At 30.0% G+C, this 23,702-nt stretch overlaps 1 protein-coding gene across 7 annotated transcripts; it reads left to right on the top strand.

Annotated features, from left to right (window-relative positions):
- Positions 1-371: 371 nt before the first annotated feature.
- Positions 372-21,954, top strand: LOC139523664 (oxidative stress-induced growth inhibitor 2-like). Of its 7 annotated transcripts, none has more exons than XM_071317857.1 (8): positions 373-451; positions 4,396-4,483; positions 9,769-9,859; positions 14,252-14,396; positions 15,500-15,664; positions 16,043-16,234; positions 16,538-16,629; positions 18,404-21,954. In XM_071317857.1, the coding sequence occupies exons 6-8, from the start codon at positions 16,133-16,135 to the stop codon at positions 19,419-19,421; spliced, it is 1,212 nt and encodes a 403-aa protein (XP_071173958.1). In that variant the 5' UTR covers positions 373-451; positions 4,396-4,483; positions 9,769-9,859; positions 14,252-14,396; positions 15,500-15,664; positions 16,043-16,132; the 3' UTR covers positions 19,422-21,954. The 7 variants fall into 7 exon arrangements, with proteins under 7 accessions (XP_071173959.1, XP_071173956.1, XP_071173958.1 ...); XM_071317854.1 differs by having other exon boundaries at positions 15,528-15,664; XM_071317859.1 differs by having other exon boundaries at positions 419-579.
- The last annotated feature ends 1,748 nt before the right edge of the window (positions 21,955-23,702 follow it).

A 23,702-nucleotide genomic window follows, 5' to 3' on the forward strand; every position in this document is an offset into this window, starting at 1 on the left:
GGAAAAAACATTGTATGTTACTATTTTTCTATATAATAGATATTTTTATATTTTGATCATATCAAAGATTTGTATAGGGGGGGGGGGGGGGGAGGGGTAGGATAAAATTTGAAAAAAAAGACAGGACATGAGTTTTGAGTTAAAAAAAAAAAAAGGCAGTATGACAATTTATGTAAAAAAAAGTCAGGATAAACTAAGGAAAAAAAGGCAGGACCGTAAAAGTAAAAAATAAAAAGGCAGGACAGAAATTACAACAAAATTTTTCATCCAAAATACGTTTTTAGCGTTCTTTGAAAAAAAAGTCCGCGAAACTGGTTTCCGTTTCTTGTTTGGGAGCAGTAAATTATTCATTTCTCTTTATCCAATCAAAATCTTTGTTTAACCGGCATGCGACAGAAGTGTGCTACATGATGTTCTCATAAATGAACCATGTGTTGTACACTAAATTACGGTAAGACTTGAATGAAACTCAGTGTGCGCTCAAGTAGAAATCTTTTACAAAGATAATTCACATCCATCTTAAGGAAATAGACAAATGACAAAGCACATTTTTACAGACAAAACATCCGCTTCATACATGTACGTCTTACTCTTAGCTACGTCTCATAATTTATCAACAATGCTACATCAGCAACTGATCAGATCGATCACAGATCAGGTTGTAAACTTGCTCTCGGAACCGATATAGCCTTAATATTCTATAAAAATTATACAGATTAATGCCAAAAATCTCAATATTTAGATGCAGAGCTAGTAATGTAGCATTTTGAAAAGGGGGGGGGCGTGGAGTGGGACTAGCTCTAGGGCACAAATACACCTTATCGCCATTTGTCTGCCATTACTAGATATCACACAGGTTTCCGTAAAGTTTTGACTTCATAAAACAAAATTTCTGACGCCACAATGGAAAAGTGATTGTTGAATTGTATGATGCAAAAGTTTATATAAGCGGCCGGGTCAGCCGGGAGTAGCAATAAGGTGTATGGCAAGCCGTTTTACTATTTATTCTAACTTCAAGATATCTAATAAACTTTATAAGATATCTTATATACTTTATAAGATATCTCATATAATTTATAAGACATTTTTTGTAAGATATCTTATATACTTTATAAGATATCTTATAGTTTATAAGATATCTTATAGTTTATAAGATATCTTATTTAGTTTATAAGATATCTTATAAAAATCTTATAAAGTATATAAGATATCTTATAAACTATATGAGATATCTTATATAAAAAATATTTATAAGATATCTTATAAAGAAAATTATATGAGATATCTTATATAATTTATAAGATATCTTATAAACGCGACTTCAACCATTATTTTTGAATAACAAATGCTCCCTACTTCAGAACCGCAGAAAATTAAAAATTACAATTCAATGCGGTTCCTTCAACCAACATATGTTATAAATCTCAAGTCAAGACTTTACTTTGTTTTATTTAATTTCATTTATATGAAAGTTTGTTGCCTATAATTAAGATATTAGCTAACAGTGTTTCGAGATTTTTTGCTTATACTATTAAAGCATGGGTCCCTATTCAAAAGTCTCCCAACTATTTCCTCAGTTTAGCAAGGTATTCTTTGATATTTTTGTTACGCTTATATGCTATGATAGACACCTGGGTGAAAACTTCACTGCATTTTTTGTCTTTTTGCATATTCATACCTGTCAACTGACCCGTATTCTGCGGGTGTGACCCGAGATTTTTACAATTCTGAGGGATCATCCGGAACACCCGCCGGGTCATTGAAATAACCTGGGAATTCCGAAAATGACCTGATTTCACCCGTATTTCTTAGCCTTGAGATTGATTTCATAAGTAATATTCCTTTGAAATACCGGCAAATTCGTAATTCTTCCATGAACAGGAAGATCATCTAGCTATGTAAACTGTCAAATTAAGTGACCCATAAAAGTGCATGGCTTCACTTGACAGCTTTGGTGTCAAACACACTGTTAATTAACACCAATTATCTTAGCTTTAGGTCGTAAGTAAATTGCACGATCGGTTACAAACTGAACTAGAGTTACTTCCCCTTATTTGTCACCATTCAAAATTATTCCTTATCTTTACGTTTTATGGGTGAAAAAGATTAAATCATTCAAAATATAAAATTCAAATACATATTGAAAAATAACTATTCATTATTTTTATACCTTTAGGCCAGGATTTTTTAATTTGTTGGTTTACGGATCCGCCGACCCGATTTTGCCGATTTCCAGAATGAAAATAAAATTGACTTTTCATGCTTTTTTATTGCCGCCGACCCTAAGAAATGCATTTTCCCTGAAAAATAATTAAAGTAAATTTTTTTTATGAAATGAAATGCATTAATCACTAACAAAATTGATAACACTTGCTGTTGTGAAAAAATAAAACTTCCAGTTTACGTTTTTAAATATAGACAAATCAATTATCATAATAACTGACCTTGAAATGTCGTTTGCACAAATAATTTTGCGGAACGGAACTTGTGTTTAAAACCAATTACACAATAAGTTCGTTTCCCTTATTTGTCATCAGTCCGTAAGATGCATCATCTCATAGAAATAGACTTGTCCAAATGTGGATAGGTTGAAGGCATCAAGTTGAAGTATTGAATATTAACAAATCATTTGGAATTTTCTTGTTTCATAGATAATAAAAAAATTACAACAGATTGACCCGATAATCTCGTTTTTCCGACAATGGACGAGTCTATTAGGTTTTTGACACGTGTGTTGAAACTTATTTTCGTACGACGTTTTTACATTTTTTTTCTTTATCAGTTTTCGTGCTTGAAGATCATTATTCACCAAGTTTTCGGGAATTGATTAAGAGCTACGCGAATCTAATTTTCTTGTTTCTGAAATGACGATTTAATTTCATCTTTGTCCGTGCACCCCCCTTTTTTTTACTGAAACTTATTAGACAATGGCATGCGATGTTTATAACAGCTGAGCAATAATATTTCATTGAACTAAAATTTAAGAAATGATGATAAGATGGCATAACAAACATATTGTTAGAAAGGTGAAATATATATTGATTTTGCATATTTTTCTGTTTTCAAAGATGATTTTTTTTCTTTTTTTTTCCCGACCGACCGACCCGACTTTTTCATGGGGAAAATCCGTAAACCAACAAATTAAAAAACCGTGGCCTTATACAATTTAAAAAAAAAAGTTGAAAATTATTTTTTACATTTATACTTCCTTTAACTGTATTACTAGATTTTATTATAGTCTAATTTCCTTATTAATTAAAAAAATTTATGGTTAAAGGCTACATAGTGAATAGTCTCAAACATTTAAGAATTACATTAAATTCTAGTGGTTGATGATTGTATTATTTTTTTCAAAAAGTAAAGCACATAAGACTGAGTTACACAAATTTATAAAAATCTTTAAAAGTGCAATGAAATAATATTTAATAAGATTTAAAATGACTTAACAAAGTGACTATGCATTGATGTTTTGGCATCTTTGATATACATTATAAGAAAATGTACCATAAATACTGAAATTCAGCTCGAAAAAGTTCGTACGCGTTATGACCTGAGATTTGATTCTTCAATGTAGGTCATGACCTGCATTTTCATCGTCACTTGTTGACAGGTATGCAGATTGCTCCAATGTTTTCTTATAACTTTACTAAGGTTTTTTACCATTGGATTAATTTTGTTTGCTATGTTAAAGAAATCTTCAACCTGTTTTAATGTGCCTGTGAATACCTTGCTAATTCAAAAAAATAGTTGGGAGACTTTTGAAAAGGGACCCATGCTTTAATAGAATCAGCAAAAAATCCCGAAACACTGTTAGTTATTATCTCAATTATAGGCAACAAGCTTTCATATGAATGAAATTAAATAAAACGGTGTAAAGTCTTGAGATTTATTACGTATGTTGGTTGAAGGAACCTCATTTAATTATGATTTAAAGGGAGACTTTGATTTTCAATGCAATTATTTATATAAGATATCTTATAAACTTTAGGAGATATCTTATAAATAATTTGTATATAAGATATCTTATAAAACATATAAGATATCTCATATAATATATAAGATGAAGTTAGAATAAATAGCAAAATGGCTTGCCATAAAGGTGTATTATTTGTAATTGTTACAGATGTTTTTTTTATATTAAAAGTCTATTGCATTTACCTTATGTAGCTCCATAAAGCGTAGAGCCAGATCCGTTGAAATATATGTATAACAAATACTGTGAAGGAGTCAGATGACCATCTACATTCAAATACTAACTTTATTGAAAATGAAGATGGTATAAACAGTTGTCAAGTTTGCAGAATTTTGCATTAAATTCTTACATGAATCATTCTTTTGACCTTGACAAACAATTAATTGACCAGGATCTTGACTTATTAGAACTTTTGTTTTCAGATGTTAGAATATTCCATAAATTGCAGCTCACAAGATGGAAACTAGCTAAAATAACCAGGCAAGTCTTGGAAGACTGAAAAGGGTGACTGTGAGTAATCATGCTATGTTATTAAAATAACTACAACCAAAAGAAAATATCAAATGAACAAATTTATTTTATCATAACTTGTATTATTCTAGATAATTCAATTTCAAAATCTCATCTGGTATGGGTAATATCAGAGTTTGTGAAAACTTTTTTTGACCTGTCTGTCATTGGACAGTCAAAGCAAGATTATATCATATGTTAGTCCTTTCGTTTCTGCTCAATTTGGATCCTTTTTATTTGGTACCAATACAACAGATATCTGTTATTGCTAAATTATTGTGGAATAACTATTGTAAAATGTTCATCAGGTAGTGTCAGCTTTTCATTTTGTTGTTAAACTTCAACCTGTGTAGAAATTTAGTTCTTGAACATATATAAGCTTTTAAAACTAAATTTTGATATAGGCCAAACAAATATATTCCAATCCATTAGTATTTGTGGATAAATGTTATGTAGGTTGTCTAGTTCTGTAAATATATCATCAAACAGTTGGTATGCAATGTTAATTTACTAACTTACAATGTTAACTGATGCTTGAAATTTAAAAGACCTTGTAGATGAATAATTAAATTTGATTTTTATTGTCGTGAGAAATATGTCATGATGTTCAGAGGTGTATTCACTAACATTCTGTCTGGTATTAATATGTTACCATGATTCAGCAAATAATGGTTTATAAACTGCTGAGTCATTCTATCAGAGATATTTCTCTTTTATTTTTGTATATATCTATGTATCTTACCAAAATCTAGCATGATGTGACAGAGGTTTTGCACTGTCATTCAAATATTTCTACCCTTCGTTTTGAGAAAATACATGTATACTTCTTGTTTCATTTGAAAAGATATTTTTATGAAACAGGTTAGTTGAATGCTTGCTTTAGAAAAATATTTTCATTTGATATTGTAAAATAATATTATTTTTCTGTATTACATAATTTTCAGTGTATAGACTAAACATGCAGAAAAAAATAGGTACTTGTGAACTTGATGAAAAAACTGGGTTAACACTTTTTATGCTTTTTAATTTTAAGTTATATGTATACTATAGATTAATTAAATACATAAGAAATAATGCATAATAAATTTTGGGCATCCAAAGTGCTTTCTGGATAATCATGTATAAGTAATGATAAAATCAAAATGAATTTGATTGCTGAAGATATAGAACAACTTGAAGAGCTACATGACCACAAGGGACGGAAACATGTAGCCAAAACCATCAATTGTCAATTTTGACTGTAGGAGAGTTTTTACCATAATTTTTTAAGTATTTTTTTGAATTTATCAATGTTGGCTATTTAATTTTATATAGGATTTCAATTTTTCTGATTTAATAATTTTTTGTAGAAAAAAGTTTAACAAGAGGTTGTTTGATAAAAAAAAACTATGGGCTACTTTACTTGTTTTGTGTAATTAAAAGATACCATGGGCTCAGAAAAGGTTAATTTCTGGTACGTGGAGTCTGTACGTAATGACGTAGTGTTGGGTATTTAGTATAATAGCTTACATCTTCATTACTAAAGCTTGCAAATTATTATAAAATTTTTCAATTTGAAAGACAGTTAACTACCGTAATTAAGATTATTATTTTTTTTGTTTTTTTTTATATAAATCAATTGTTCTGAAAACTACCTTTGTTATCTTTGTTCTGGCATACAAATGTACCTTACAGACATTTACACATTTGGAAATTTTTACTTCAAAATTTTAACACCATTCAGCAGCAACCTCACAGGCAACTACAGGTTGCTATACACCTTTTTTAGGGTAATTATGTTTGAAATTAGGTTGCTGTGTGATTGAAATTAATCTGTGTCTATTTATTTTTTCATTACGATTTAAAAAAAATCCATATATCTCTTGTCAGAAAAATTTATGTTTTTGTATAATTAATAATTGTGATACATGTATTAAATAGTCATTATTTAGAAGAAATTATTTTTGTAAGGAAATGTACTTTTAGGGTTTTATTGTGAGGAAACATGTGGGTTAAAAAATGACGAAAGTATAATGTTATTTGTTTTTTGCAGAATACATTAATAAGTAAACATGATTAAATTTTGATTATTAAAAGTTCATCTATACATTAAGAATTTTATTGCTTTCCATTTCAATAATTCAATATGCTCAGAAATATCTCTAATTATTTGTAGTTAAGGGAGCCAAATATTTAAACACCTTGAACTATTTAGAATAATGAGATCAGAACTTCTTAATTATTATAGCTCTTTTTATATATCGTGAGATCATATTTCCTAATGTTGATATGACTTTGACATTTTCACCCTATTACCGAGAAACTTCTAAAATATCACCCACCGAATTAAGTTATGTCAATATCATTAGAAAATGAAAAAGTTTTAATATCTGATTTTAATTATCAGAAGGTAAATAGTTTTATGATATCCTGTTATTATTCACATCTATGTCATTAAGCCCTTAATGGGGAGTTGTCTCATTGATGATCATTTTGGCATCTCCTTAATTTCATAGTTTTTATAAGATCTTAGATAGCAGTATTAAAAGCAAAACAAACTTCTTTGTCAAAAATTAAATAGCCGTCCATTTTTTAGAATGTTCAAGTGGTAGGTACCATTCTATTCTTGTCGTCTGACATCTAATTAAAGTTCTAACTAAAATTCTTTTTACTATTGACATATCAGATTTAGGTTGAATTGTCAATGTTGTCAAGCTATTCTAAGTATTTCTTTGAACATGTTGAAAGCCATTTAAAAAAATTTATGTTTTGGAAAAACAAAAACTGCTGGGAATCATATAACATGGGGTAAAAACTGAATGCATATTTTAAATAGCACCATAGCAGCATTCCTTCATGAACCTTTGTTAGATGATATGGTATGTTTAATGGAAAATGGTTGCTGATTAAAAGAAGAATTGGTCCATTTAAGCTCAACATTTGTAACTAAGATTAACTGTTGAATAAGGAGATCTGATATCATTCCAATGAGACAATTATTTACATGGGCGTAACTGTCGAATAAACAGATCTGGTATCCAATGAGACAACTATTCATATGGGTGTAACTGTTGAATAAGGATATCTGATATCATTCCATTGAGGCAAATATTTGTATGAGCGATGTCATTAACACAGACTAAAAGTTGGAAAGCAGAAATTGTTATGCCTCCACTGTAAGTGTTACCCTTAAACGTTTGTACCATTTTCTTGTCTCCTCCTCACTTCTCTTCCATATAATATGAAACTCATTTTTAAATTTAGGCAGCAAGTGATTTACTGTTCTTGAGTTACGTCCCTTTTTAACTTGGATAATGCAAAGCTTGAGTGGGGACTGGACATTCCTGTCGTCAGACACACTCTTCTTTTATTTGAATTTGAAATGCTGATATTTGTTCAGTTGAAAAAAAATAAGCTCCAAATCAAGAGGAATGCATTGCCAGTTTAATCTTACAATCGCCATTCTTCTTTAAAGGTGATAATTTAATGTGTCTAAAACAAGTTAAATTGAAATCAATAGTCATCTGTACTTCAAAAGATTACTTTTTACTGTAAAAAACAACTAATAGATGTTAAGGGGGCTCCTGGGTATAAATCTTTTTTTTCTTCTAATATAGGATTTCGCTATATTTTTTTATAAATGAACTTTATCATATACTTAAAAGAAAAATGAAATAAAAAAATGGGGTCACCATTCATTTAAGCTCACAACCTGCCTCTGGAAGAAGCATACATTTTTGTTAATGTTCTTTTTTTCTGTTGAACTAATAGGAGAAATAGAGGTAATAACGAAATAAAATAATAACCTAATTACAGAAATCGCTTAAATTTTACAATTATTTAGTTTATGTACAGCTTATTTGATAACAATAATAAAAAATATAGGTCACCGATGAGTTAAAAAAGATATTTCAAATTTAAAGCCATAAAATGGCATTTTTGCACCAAAGGGAGATAATTTGGAGCTTTTTCAATGATATAAACATTTAAAAAGTCATCTGGGGCCAAACCGGAACAATTTTTTGGGTTGATTTTTGTACCATATCATAAAGTAATAACTAATAGTGTAATAAATAAAATTTGTAATAAAAAAATAAAGGTTTAATTTTTTGCTGAAATTTTTGTACCCACGAGCCACCTTAATTAGGACTTGACAATAAAAATGAGGTTATCATGGTTAGTGCTAATTGGTTATCGGTGATATCATTTAATGTTGACCTATACTTTTTAGTTCAGCTAGCCTCTAAAAGGACCAGTATGACCTGTAACCATGGTAACCATAAATTATGGTCTGTTCTTTATTTATTCACATTTTCTTTGTAAAACTATCAGGTAAATTGGCTGTTAATTAATCAATGGATGGTCCTTATGTGATAATGCAATGCTGTTTTGCTTCTTCTCTGTGCATTGTTTGCAAAGTTAAAATGTGCACAATAAATATTATAGTTTACATTTCAGTGTTATATAAGTCAGTAGTGTACTTGTTGAAGGGAATTTGTGTCAGATAACGATGAATGTATGTTAGAATAAACTCATCATAGATATGTACCAGGATTACATTTTGTTTTTACACTACACGTGCGTTTCGTCTACAAAAAACTCATCATTGACGCTCAATTCCTAAAAAGTTAAAAAGGCCAAAGAAAGTACGAAGTTGAAGAGCATTGATGAAAAAAATTCCTAAAAGTTTTGCCAAATACAGCTAAGGTAATCTATTCCTGAGGTAAAAAAGCCTTAGTATTTCAAAAATTTAAGTTTGGTAAACAGTTAATTTATAAATATAACCATTACACTTCTGTCTTAATTTAATTCATTAAATTGCTATTTATATTTTTTCTGGTTAATAAATGAAATGATGCTGTTTCAGTGACTGAGCCCAATCAAAGGAACTGTTTAAAAAACAAGCATGAATTATCCAACAGAGTTCTAGGTTTATACTTTAAACTGGCCAAAAGCTGACGTAAATTTATAACATTCTTTATAAGTTCCGTATTATTGTTAAATAAAGAATGGTTATGTAATGTTATAGAATTTTTCATTTTGTGCTCTAATTAATATTTAGTAAACCTTTTTACAAAAATGTATTTTAATTTGAAATATAAACTTTGTGAAAAGTTTGGATTACCAACATTTCTTTGTATAATTGATTCCTGGCCTTAGTCAATAATTAGGAGATCTATATTTATAAATCAATGTTCTGTTATATGACTGGGTCATAATGTAGAACATGTCGGCCTGTTTCATATTTTTTAAAGCGGGGGTGCTTTTAAAAGGAGAAATGATTAAATGGATTTATTAATGTTTAGATTTGAGTGTTGGTGACTTGTTATGGTAACTTACACTTTCCATACTGAGTGGTCTGGATAGTCACACGTGGTCAACATTAAAAGTGACCAGGTAAGATTGATGGCTAAAATACAATTTTCTTTTATCAATATTTGTTTTTGTTTATGAATTACCATCCATGGTTTACATGGTAACTAAAATCTTTGTAAAATTTTTGAATTATGTTTAAATTATTTGTATAACTAGGACAATTGTCAGGTGTTTGCTTATGTATACAAGCTAAGCGTTTATTTCTAGAAAATGATTGGTTGTCAAAATATTAGATATTATTGATATTTGTGTGCTATTTCTAACATGAAGCATGGCTTGATACAGTAAGTCAAATAAGTAGGACATATGATAGAAAAAGGTGTAAAAAACATAATTTGTGGAATAAAAAACATTCATTTTATATGTCCTTTTGTAAAGAATTTTTTTGATGATTTTGATAATTTTATTTTTCATGTCTTCTCAGTTTAAACATATAAATTCTTCAGCAAATATTGATAATTTTAACATAATTTAAAAAATTTAACCAACATTCCAGAATTTTTTTTTCTCAATGGAATGCCAGGTGTTGAGATTTTAAAGGAAACACCTTTATGATTTGAATGAATAAATTGAGAAATTGTCTTGGATGTTAATTGGATTGCAACCTGGGAAGTATTCATTCCAAATGATTTTTGAAGTCTTTAATTTGCCATTTGATTAGGTGATCAATATGTGGGAAAATTATTTTTTAAAGTAAAAACAGATACATTTTTAGCTCACATGGCCCGAAGGGCCAAGTGAGCTTATGCCATCACTTGGCGTCTGTCGTCGTCTGTCATCGTAAACTATTTCAAGAATCTTCTCCTCTGAAACTACTAGACCAAATACTTCCAAACTTTAACTGAATGTTCCTTAGGGTATCTAGTTTTTAAATTGTGTCCGAAGTTTTGATCTATCAACAAACATGGTGGCCATTGCTAAAAGTAGAACATAGGGGTCAAATGCAGTTTTTGGCTTATAACTCAAAAACCGAAGCATTTAGAGCAAATCTGACAGATGGTATAATTGTTAATCAGGTCAAGATCTATCTGCCCTGAAATTTTCAGATGAATCGGACAACCCGTTGTTGGGTTGCTGCCCCTAAATTGGAAATTTTAAGGAAATTTTGCTGTTTTTGGTTATTATCATGAATATTATTATAGGTAGAGATAAACTGTAAACAGCAAAAATGTTCAACAAAGTAAGACCTAAAAATAAGTCAACATGACTGAAATGGTCAGTTGACCCCTTTAGGAGTTATTGCCCTTTATAGTCAATTTTTAACCATTTTTCATAAATCTTAGTTATCTTTTACAAAAATCTTCTCCTCTAAAACTACTCAACCAAATTCAACCAAACTTCATTTGAATGATCAGTAGGGTGTATAAAATAAAGTTTGTGTTTTATTTTCTATTTCTTCAAAAAACATGGCCGAAGGCATTGTTTACCAGGTGAGCGATTCAGGCTCTTGAGAGCCTCTTGTTTATATTGACACTCAAATTAGATAAAAAAATAAACAATTGGATGGCAACCTGGGAAGTATTCATGCCAAATGATTTTTGCAATCTTTGCCATTGATTAGAAGATCAATATGTGGGAAAATTATTTTTAAAAAAAAAAAAGATGCATTTTATTTTATTGATTGAAACTTGAGTTAGATAAAAAAAAAAAAAAAAAAAAAAAAAAAAAAAAACAATACATAGGATGTGTATTAAATAAATCATATGATTAATATCCTTTTGTTCTTATGTTGTACTTTTTAACCTTTAGATTATTTAAGGAAGGGTTGGCTTGCAGCCACATATAGATAATTAATTCCTTTATGTATTTATAATAAAGAGATTTATATAAGATAATACTAAAAATAATAATGATGATATTTTTTTCCAAATGAGAATGATGTATTTTAACATTGTCCTTGCTCTCAAATAATAATTCAAAATATATTTATTGAGAAGACACTTTAAATAATATAACAAAAGAACATTATTGTATTACAAAATTTCCCAGAAAAGAGGTTTCAGATACTTCTGGTGCATTTAACGACTAGGACGTTTTTGTTTTAGAAAGTTCAGATTTATTCGAATAAGGATGTTAAAATCAGTTGTGTAAATTGATTGTGGATTAATAAAATATTTTTTTGTGAGTTAATTTATATATATAATATACATAAATAATCTTAGGGAAACGATAGGATTATATATGCTGTCAATTGCTAATCAAATCATATTGTTAAGGGCCAGGGGCGGATCCAGCCATTTTAAAAAGAGGGGGTTCCAACTATATGCCCCCATTCAAATGCATTGATTGGCCAAAAAAAGGGGGGGTTCCAACTCCTGGATCCACCAATGTAAGGGCTAAATTTTATAGTTAGTTGGGGTCGTATATTGCTATCATTTCAGTGTCATCATCCAAAGACATTTGGTTTACAGACACTAACTTTATAATTTTTGGTGAAGCAGTTTATTGTTATTGTCACCCAAGATATTCTCATCATCCTTTCAACCTTTTAAAAATGCTGACCAGATATGATTATTAACCTTGGAATTATTATCAACCAGATCATTTGTTTAGTTATATATGTCACTGTTGTATTTACTGAAAAGGTGATAAATTGTATACAAATTCTGTAGTAGAACATTAACAATTATTGAAATTTTTATGGTCGCCCACCTTAAAAAAATGTATGTGTCATTAGGGGGTTTTGTCTAACTTTTGTATGTACAGAAACAAACTTTTCATAAAAGTAAAATATTGATAGTTCGTATTGTAAATATTTGATATTTCAAGGCTTAAAAGGCAGCTGACCTGTTATCCACATGTTATTGTTTGGGATAACAGTTCTATACCGACTCAATATTTGACGTCCTTGTTCCAAATAACTGCCCATGGTATGTACATGATGAATGCATGATGTACAAAAAAATTTACTTGACTTGTACATGTGTCCTATCAATATGTGCAGCTGCTGGTGCAATTCAGGACAAATACAATGGATAGAAAATTGTCATGTATTGATTTTGATATAAAAACATATGTCAGAGCTATTGTACCATAATGATTCCATTAGCTGTTATTTTCATTTGTTGAGCCTTTTATGTATATATACTGTGCACTTTTATAGCGATATTTGGTTGAGAAGTTTTCATTTAGTTATAAATATTTAATGATGCCTTACTTTTAAATGATTTGCAAATGCGAGCAAAATTAAAGGTACAGTTCCTAATATCAACATTGAGCAAATATACTTATTAGTTAGAGGTAAAAATCCATATTACTCTAATAAGAATTTTACAAGAGAAAGAAAAAAGCTTTTGAAAACAATCAAACAAAAAAAATACCAAAAAAATGGTACACATAAAATGGTAAACACAGTTTTCAACCTAAGAAGTCACATCTGTCTATGATGTATGCCGAGGTTTTAATTAAGGCAAGTTATATGTGACTGAATTTAATAAAGACTACTAAAAAAAATGCCAGATTCTTTGGCGAAAATTTAATGCTAGTAAGATGTTAAAAGGGACTACCTTGCAAGGTTCCTGGCTTTTAATATGCACGTTAACATGAAAAAGTGTTACATGTATAAAGTTTTCTTTGAGCTATCAATCATCCTCATTTTAATCTCGATCAACTGATTTACAGAAAATAGATAGAAGAACAAAGAATAAAAACTCAAATTAGAAAACAAAACTTTTAAATATTTTTTTTTACACACAAAAACTAAATGATTCCAGTTCAAAGACTGTCCTTTGATCTATGGTGTGTACATAAATAAATATGTAGTTGTCACGTTAGCAACCAAACCACAACCTCTTTGTTATATAATATCCAAGAACTTAATCACAATATTACCATCTAAAATCAAAAAGGAAAAGAATTATATCTCAAAGTAAACTGAAAAAAACTATGCTAATGGGTCAGTTTAACCTTTAAACACTTTATATGGGGTGTGGGCTATGTGAGCTTAACTACTAATGTATCTTTTTCTTTATTTGACCTTGGAGGTAACTTAAGTAAAATTCCTCTTTTTGTTATCTGTTAAACTTAGAATTCTGATAAGTAGTCTAAATAATTGTACTCTTGACATCCTGGTTAAGATATAGGTACATTGATACAGGAATTGATACGTTTATTTATATTTAATAATCGAATAATAATTCTCTCCTGACAAATGAAAAAACTATGTGAATTAAGTTTTTTATCCTTCGTTGAACTTCTGATGTTGTCCCTTACTCACTCTTACATGGGGTTTTTTTATGGTAAAAAATCTTTTTAACATTTGTGAGGAGAAAAACTTGTATGATGCATTTTTTATAGCCGAAATTATTTTCTTAAATTGTGTTGTATATTTTTATACATATTTAGATTTTGTCAACTGGATCATTATATATTTCATATCAGTTTCTTTATACAAGAATATTCTATCTATTTCAGGTGGTGTTGACACAGTTGAGATGTGTTGTCAACACTGATCGGTCTAGGAAACCCTTTCCATTAACTAAGTGAGTCCTCCCAGGAAACACCCTCAATATGTCTGCTACACCTCACAGTGAGGACTGCACAGATGTCATTATTATTGGTAAGATTTATATCATCTGGGCCACACCAATTACATTTTTGTGCATTAGATTTATGTGACTCAAAAGCCACAAAAAAATGTGTTGATTGTATTGTATTTTATGATTTGCAGGCATCAATCAACAATTTGATGGTTTCAAATTGAATATTTTGGAGATGTGGTAGTGGAGCAATGAAACAGATATTTGCTAATCTCCAGATACAACACAGCTTTCTTCATTCTAATGCACATAAATTAATAATACACCAAAATAGTATTTTTTAATCAAGAACTAAGGACATGTGTGCATGTGTGTGTGTGTACAGTTTAAGACCATCAATCTTTGAATTGATTTGCTGAAATTTGTGGCATTGTCCAATCAAAATGAACTTCTCAAAATTGTATTAGAATTTGCCATTTTGGTATTTTTTCTGAAACCATTTTGATATTTTAAGGAAATTTTAATCATGCTAATGCTGATGTTAAAAAGAGGGGATAAAGTTTTGATTCCAGTATGTGGTGCCACACTGTGAAGTTATTGTACTTCTTAATGTGTTACTTTTGAACAATTGCTGATACAAATGTAGTGTTATTTCTTCCTAAGGCTTAGGAATCAAGGCAAAGAAGTAACAAACTTTTGTTAGTGTTATACCATGTCAATTAATTTCAAACCATTGTATATCCTTACCTATAGATATATTTATTTCAGTTTAAATACTTTTGATGGATTTTAGTTTTTATCAATACTTTTCCCAATAACTTAAAAGTTCAATAAAGAACAATGAATGAATATTATAAATGTGCTTTGTTTAACAAATACCAGTCAATATATATTTTATGAAATGATTATTCAGACATTAATTTTATGATATTAAATGTTTTTCATTAACAATTTGCAAATGAACGATATTAAATTGCATTATTTGAAATTCACATTTTTACTGATGTGTATTTAACAAAAAAATCAATTCAACAAATCTGACACTTTCAATCAACTTTTAAAAATGATTCATAATAAGAAATTTTAATATAAATTTCAAGATCTACAATTGGACTCAAGAACTGTGTTTTTACCCTTTTTCTTCTCAAGTCTAATGATGAGTATTTTTTTGTACATTTTGTAGGTTTTTTAAGACATAATCCTTTTTACAGGAAATGGACCATCAGGGATCTGTTTGTCTTTCCTCCTGTCAGGAAATCGTCCCTATTACAATGGAGGATCCCATTCCAATGTTTACTTGAATAGAAAACTAGAGAAGCTGGATAAAAATAAATCAATAGTTGAAGAGGTATGTAAAATATTTTTTTATTCTGCAAATAATTGATGTTGAGTGAGGATTTTTCATTACTGTTTATAGCTGAGAACTTGTAAATTGGTAAATTTTCATGGCACTCTTTTATTTTTATTTTACTGCACTGTAGCACTTTTACAAAATCTTGATTCACCTGTGATTTTGTAAGATTTTTTGTAAAAGAAACAGGCATTCCTTACTTACATCTTTTTTTTAACTTACATACCATAGTTGAATATTTTATTAAACTTAAACGTTAAAACTTGACAGCATATTGTAAGATATATTCTTTTGGAAAAATAGTGCTTGATGAAAGAAATGGCTGCAGCTTTATTAGGCAAATCAGTACTCAAAAAACTTTATATCTCCTTTCAGGACCTAGAGTATCTATCTGAAGGTTTAGATGGGAGATCATCTAACCCCACCGCTTTACTTTTTGACAACCTTTGTCGACCTGATGCTGATATGGGAGTTGACAATCCATCCTTGTTGTCATGGAAACATGAACCCAAACACAGTATTAATCACATAGTTCTTGGAAAGGGTAAACCTGGAGGAGCTTGGCAGGTAAGACACAATTATTTATCAGAGTACCGGTACCAGTACCTCTTTTTCAATTGATCATGTAGCATAGATCATTCAAGAAATATAGTTGACCAATTTTGATAATTTTATCCTGTGGTTATGTTTCTATATTAACAAATATTGAAAGTTGCTTGCCCAAATATTTCATGTAATGATAATATTGCATTTCTACATATATATTTGTTACATTGTTTCATAAGTTTTTCTAATTTTATTCTTCATATGTTAAATGATGCTGTTCAACCTTCAAATTGGATATCTAGTGATATCTTATCATTTTTACAGAAAATGGATGGGAACATGCAGACATTAAGTTTAGCTAACTGGATGGAGCTGCCATCTCTTCCATTTAAAGACTGGATCATGAATCATCACATGTAAGTGTCTAACAAATAATAAAAATTAGGCAGTTTTATCGAAAAATTGGGAATCGCCATTCAAAAATTTGGGTAGCGCTGAGTAATTTTGCCTTCAAATTTAAATAGAATTGATATTAAGATAATACACTGGTAGGAACTTTTTATGCTTTGTTTTGAAATGTATCTAGGAATGAATCAGGAATGACCCAGTGCAAATTGAAATCTTTGTCATATAGATCAAATTGAAAATGACAATGTAAAATATGTGATTTTAAACTTGCTGCAATGTCAAATGAATGTAGGGTATTTTCTGATAAAATCTTTTCATGCATTCCTCCTTTTAATTTGGATTTGTGATGGACATGATATGAAAACTATTAAGCAGAAATGATTTAAATTTTCAGAAAGTATATAGGTAACTGGGTATCACGCATTGTTGATCTGTGACCTTGTGACCCAAAGTTTAAATGTCATTGATAAGGAATTACATATATCTGTTATCAACACCGATTTCTCCCACGTCAGAAAATTATTTATAATGTTACCTAAAATGTTGTCGCAAGAGTCTTTTTAAAAGGTCTTATTTATGAACAAAGGTTTAAAAATAATAATCATGGCCCAGAATTTAACCATGTTTTAAATATTGAACCCTAGACGACAGATTAACTATTTCCTTATACCCTAATGCTTTTAGTGGGTGTATGAATTCTTTAATCTGTCTTTGCATGGATACAATTTAAATTTAAATCTCCTTTTCATGTAAGTTTACCGTAACAGTTAGTCAAAGTTGAAGTTGCAAGAATAGTACATGTTTATTTTTTTCAAGGCCCCATTTAATTACATAAATTAACAAAATACCATTGAATCATGAACTTATAAAGTATTAAAAGTTATTGATTTTTGTCAAGTGTGTTTTCCAAGGTATAGAAAAATATGTATAAATAGACCTAATAATATGATCACTGAGTTATATATAATTCAATACAATTACAATTATAAGTCATGGTTTAGAAGGATTAAACTTACATTGTTGAAAATATTTTAAAATCCAGTTACAAAAATTTAAATATAATCATAATAAAAAACATTTATAGTTTCCATGCCCTTTGTATATTAAGGTGTCCCATTTAAATGACACTTACAAAAGCATATATATATATGGAACAAGTTATTTAAATACTGGTACATTTTCTGCAGTGCTGTATTGAAGTTATTTATTATTTGCTGGATTATGAGGAATTTGACATATAAAAAAAATCATGGCCCAGAATTTAACCATGTTTTAAATATTGAACCTAAGACCACAGATTATTTATTTCCTTATACCCTAATGCTTTAAGTGGGTGTATTGATACCCCTTAATGTTGTGATACATCAGGAAATAACAGTATACCATAGAAACAACACTTTTATTGCTGTTCTTCATCTTAACATTAATATCAGATTGGAATCCAAGATTTTGAAAAAAGCTGAAATTTTGGAAAATAATGTAAAGATAACAGGAATCACTAAAAAGGGGGTCTCATTGGGGGGTTCCAATCCCGGATCCCGCTTACTGTTTTGTCAGATTCCCGGATCCCGCTTACACTATGTATGTAAGCAATTCTCATTTTTTTGTAATTTCCCGGGTCCCGCAAGACCTCATTTCCCGTTTTCACGCCACAATAATATGACTTTCACGTGTCACGCTTACAAAAAATCGGCAATCCCGCGTCACGCTTAGACCCCAATGAGACCCACTAAAAATCATTGACCTGCATTAAAATTTACAAATTTATTTATTTTTTCACAGAAAAGAAGACGAAGAAGTGTATAGGAATCGTGCCAGTGTAGCAGATGTTAAAAATTACTATACCAGCTTTGTGAAACAGAATCAATTGAATTCCTTCTATAATAATCATACAGTTACCTCAGTGAGAAAAGTGTTTGATTTCAAATCTTGCATAGACTCAGAAAGTGGTGAGAGGTTGCCATGTTGTAAGAACTTCAAGGACAACCATCCATTTTTGTGGGAAGTAAGAGGGTACATTGAAAATTTTGAAAATGATTCAACTACAGACAAAGAACGTGGAACTAAATTACATGAAGAATTTTGTTATATGGCACCTCATGTTGTCATAGCAACGGGTACATTTGATATTTCAAATAGACTTAATATACAAGGTGAAAATCTGTCATATGCTGTGCATACACTGCAAGATTTTGAAAAATGTCTTGCGGAAAGACTGAAATATCCTGCATCAGACCCCATTTTGATTGTAGGGTCTGGTCTGAGTGCAGCGGACGCTATACTTATGGCATTAGAATCAAGCGTTTCTGTGATACATGTTTTTAGGAAAGGTCCTAATGACCCAAGTATTATTTTTAAGAAGCTGCCTGCAGGCATTTACCCTGAATACCACAGAATTCATGCCTTAATGAAAAATAAGATATCTGACCCCCTGTATAAATCCTACTGCAAACATCAGTTAATTGAATTAAAAGATGACCAAAATGCACTTTTAGAGTCAACCGATAGCAAAGACATTATTTCTGTAGACATATCTATGGCTGTGATATTAATAGGATCTCGTCCCGATTTATCATACCTCCCATACGAAGCCAAAAACTTGGGTGTTGTACCACGATATCCAATAGAATGCAAACCTAATCCATTAGATGTGGACCAATATAGTTTTCAGTGCAATCACGAAGTTGGACTTTTTGCAATGGGACCATTGGTAGGAGAGAATTTTGTGAGATTTGGTTTAGGCGGTGCCTTAGGAATTAGCAATTTTCTATACAAAAAGAAACAGAAGGACTGTTCGTAATGAAGAAATCTACATTTTTCTGTTCTCATTTTAATACTGTTCGGTGAATTACATGTATTACTTTTATTTATTGCTATTTGTACTTTTGTAAAATGGAAAGAATTTTTTTATACTACAGTGTCTTTCAAGGCTGCACCTGTCAATTTGACTAACATACTAATGTTGTAGAAAAATCTGTACTAAATAATTTGAAGATTTCATTATTTTTCAATTTTCTCTTCACGCACATGCATTACCAATACTTGCATTGATTTTTGTGTCACATGTTTCTAGTTTCATTAGTTTATGTTGAAATGTATCAGACTTGCATACATGTATATGTGTATATTTCATGTATTTAGTCATGAATAATACTTGAGATAAGGGACTAATAATCATTAAAGATTTTTTTTTATAGAAATAAGAAAGAAATGAAAAATATTTATCACTGTCTGTATGTAAGATGATGAAACTGTGATTTACCAATTATGTCCTATGGCTGTGTTTTCATGGTTTTGGGACAATATCCTCAGTTCATGTGTTGATGTAAATGCATAGTTTATTGTGTACCATTTAACTTGTGTAGTGTTTGCAGAATACATTGAATTATTTTCATCTTTTTCCTTTGTCAAATTATACCATTATAAAATTCCACTGATTAAGTGGACATTGTTACTAACAGATCTAATTGCCCAATCAGACAAACAAAAACAAAAATGTGAACACCTGTTTTTGGAAACTTTCAGAACCGAGGTAAATTATTTTGACTTTTTTCTCATTCAAAAGAGCAAAAAATTAATGTTTCTTCACCCTTAACTGAAATCCATGTTAATATTATTATGCAGGAAATAGCAGCCAGTCATGATGAGTTATTAAAAATCATTTTGTAATGCCATGTTACTCTACAACATTAAAAGAATGTTTAGGCAGCAGGTCTGTTAGTTAATGGGTTTGTCATGGTGTCAGATGGAGATATAGCTCAGGACCAAAAAAGATTTTTCAATGGCGGCTGTTAATGCAACATTGTGCAAAAAATGTAAACAAAAAATGTGAAAATTAAAAACTGGAAGTTTTTTTCCAGCTTTAATTAAACATGCTATTAAAAGGGTACTTACTACATTATTATTATAAGATATTTTTTTATGAGTTTTTTTTGTTTTTTATATATTACTTTGAAAATCTTAAGCTTTTGATTATTTTTTGTTTTAGGATTTTTTAACTTATTGTGTTAATGAAATATGGCAAACCAGATATTTGACTGGTGTTTCTTATACCTCTGTGCCAAGATGGATATATGTATATGGTATTCCGAAGTATTTGTGAATTTTTTTCACACACATCATTTGGTAGCCAAAGCTTACTTTAACTGATCCCATTTGGAACCAGTAGTGCTATACAGAATAACTGACTGCCATAAGATGGGGTCTGCTATAGTCATGCTTCAGTGAATTCCTATATAATCAATTAAATTTTCCCCACAAAAGGCCCCCCCACCCTGGATCCGACATAGCTTCTTTCAGCAGTTTTTTTGAAATATGTAAAGGCTTTCAATCATAGCATTAACCATGATATATATGATCATGATTGTTTTATAAATGATTGATGATGGTAGACTTCAAATATAAATGTAGCAAAATCATGCAATTTTATATCATCACTATATCTCATGAAATGATAATAGGTGTTGTTTTTTTTCTTTTCTTTACATAATTTTAGGTGCAATATTAATAAATACATAATGTAAGATTCATCCTATCAAACTTGCTAGTAAAACTGCTGTCCAAGAGCAATATTTTGAGTAACTTTAACCTGAATTATCAAATCATCATGCTTTTTTAGCTTGGTATTCCGAGCACAAATGATTTTTTAAGCGTACTTAAGTTTTTTTTATGGAAAAGCCAGGTGTCTTAATTGTATGCTTCTGCTAGCTAGTGACAAGTTAATTTTATTCTAGGTCAGCCAAAAACTTTTTAATTAATTTGCCAATCTAAATTGTTACTTTATTATTAAATGGAAAGAGCAAGTACACTTTCGTTAGGGAGAACTTGTCAACTTTGCCCATTGAATTTTTCTACCCCTAAGAATGATATAAAAAATTTAGATGACTTCAAAATGTTGGTGATTTTTACATTATTTTGCTAGTGTATGTATTTACAGTGCCTTTTCAGTGATACATGGTTTTAAAATGTTCATAGGAAAAGAAGCTTGTATAACAGTATTTATTGCAGTCTGGAAAATCCATGAATCATTGTTTTCGAATTTTTTCAACTTTTGAAATAAGTTTTTGAAGTTTTGCTTGTTTTCAACCACTGGCATTAACAATTTGAATGTGCAAAAATCTGTCTACTCTTAAAGGAGGTTGTAATAACAATCTTTTATGTTAAAAAAAATATGAAATTTTAATGAATAACGATTTTTTTTTTATCTCTGGCTTCAGCAATATTATGAAATTCATGGATTTCCTATTTTGTACAATAGAAAAGTGTTCCTTGTCATCTAATGTTTTATACTTTTATTAAATGTTAGCTGATGTGACTTTATCAGTTAACTATACTAGGTTCTTAGTTGGTTTCAGATTTTGTTTATTGTATGTAACATTTTACACAATTTGGGAGGAAAAAGTGTGATGAGAGTTATATGAACACAATATAAATAAAAATAGATAACGGGTAAAAGTCAATTTGGCAGAAAAAGGGACATGAACAGGTCAGCATATGACCTGCAACAAATGACAAGTGTCTAAAACAACCTAATATAAAAAAAAATCGGGATGTGGTAGGATTTTTAATGAGACAACTATCGAAATAGACTAATGGATGAGGATAACAGTTATATGTCTATTTTTAGAGAATTTCAGCAATGAACAGAATTCATACTGTTTAGGTAAGCTACAAAAAAAAGCCCTGGCATGTCAAAATGTAATAACATTTCGAGAGAAAACCCAACAGATTGATATATCCTGAAAACCAGCAAAAACAAACAAATATGGCAGATAGCAACCAGATAATAAATCAAATCATATCAAATATTTTATTGTCGTAGAAACTTTACAGTTCGTGACCAACATATATTAACACGATAAACATATATACATACATATCAAACATACACAATAAAAACAGCATCAAATTTTGTAGCAACAAACAAGCTGTTAAGAGTCCCCTGCCCTCAGTTCTAATGACTTTTTTCAAGAAGGATCCTAACTTGTTTGTTTGTAGAGGCGTTGATGGATTTAGTAAATAATGATTTTTTTTCTTCTTCAGTTAAATTATTAAAGTTATTATTTTCAGTACATATGTGTTGAAAAACAGCATTTCTTAGAGTTTTATTATAATCACAATAGAGTAAAAAATGTTTCTCATCCTCTAGTATTTTACATTTATGGCAAAGTTGTTCCTCTCTTGGGATTTTAAAATATCTCCCCTTTTCAATCAAGAGGGAGTGATCACTTATTCTAAATTTAGTTATTAATCTCCTTATCTGAAAATTAGATGTATTTAGATAAGACACGATAACAACAATGTATAAGCTCATGACTTAGGACAGGCACATAAAGAATGTGGGAGGTTAGCGATGTTTGAGAGCTGTCAACACTCCCCCTAACCAAAAGTGGCGTAACAACACAGCAAAAGAACAAATACAAAATCAGTTGAAAAAGGGACTTAACTTTCCATTTTAATCAGATTAGGCAAAGTTACATAAAAAATTGTACAATTAAAAATAAGTGCTGATAAACATGATTCAGAATACCAAGTTAAACCAGAAGTGAATGTATAACAAAGGAATAATGCTTCGAATGCTGCTCTTTATCTTCATGGTCACTGGTAGATCTCAGCAATGTGAATTTATGGGTGTAAATACTAAATGCAATATAAACTAAAGAAGAACACCCAGTTTTGTCGCACCTTCTAAATGAGACATAAGGATCACTATCCAGCTGCAGCTTAAACTGTTTGTATAAAGCTTGTGTATTTCTGAAGGTAGAAGACATTGATGCTTCATATCTTGTATTGAGATACCATATGTTACGAAGTTTAAGGCTGTCATGGTTCAGTGACTGCTTGAAAAAATTGACCTGTTTGCAATGTGAATTTCTCAATTATTATGAGTAAACAGTTAACCTTGACCTCATTTCATGGATCAGTGTTCAAGTTTAAAGCTAAGTGATTGGTGTCGTTTCTCAAATACCATATGCAGTAGATCAACTTTATTTGGTGTATGGACTGATTGTAATGGGATCATATCAGTCTGGCAGGTGTCATCTCACCTTGACCTCATGGTTCATTCGTCAGTAACAAATTT

Source organism: Mytilus edulis, chromosome 5 (genome assembly GCF_963676685.1).
Source record: "Mytilus edulis chromosome 5, xbMytEdul2.2, whole genome shotgun sequence".
Lineage (NCBI taxonomy): Eukaryota > Metazoa > Mollusca > Bivalvia > Mytilida > Mytilidae > Mytilus > Mytilus edulis.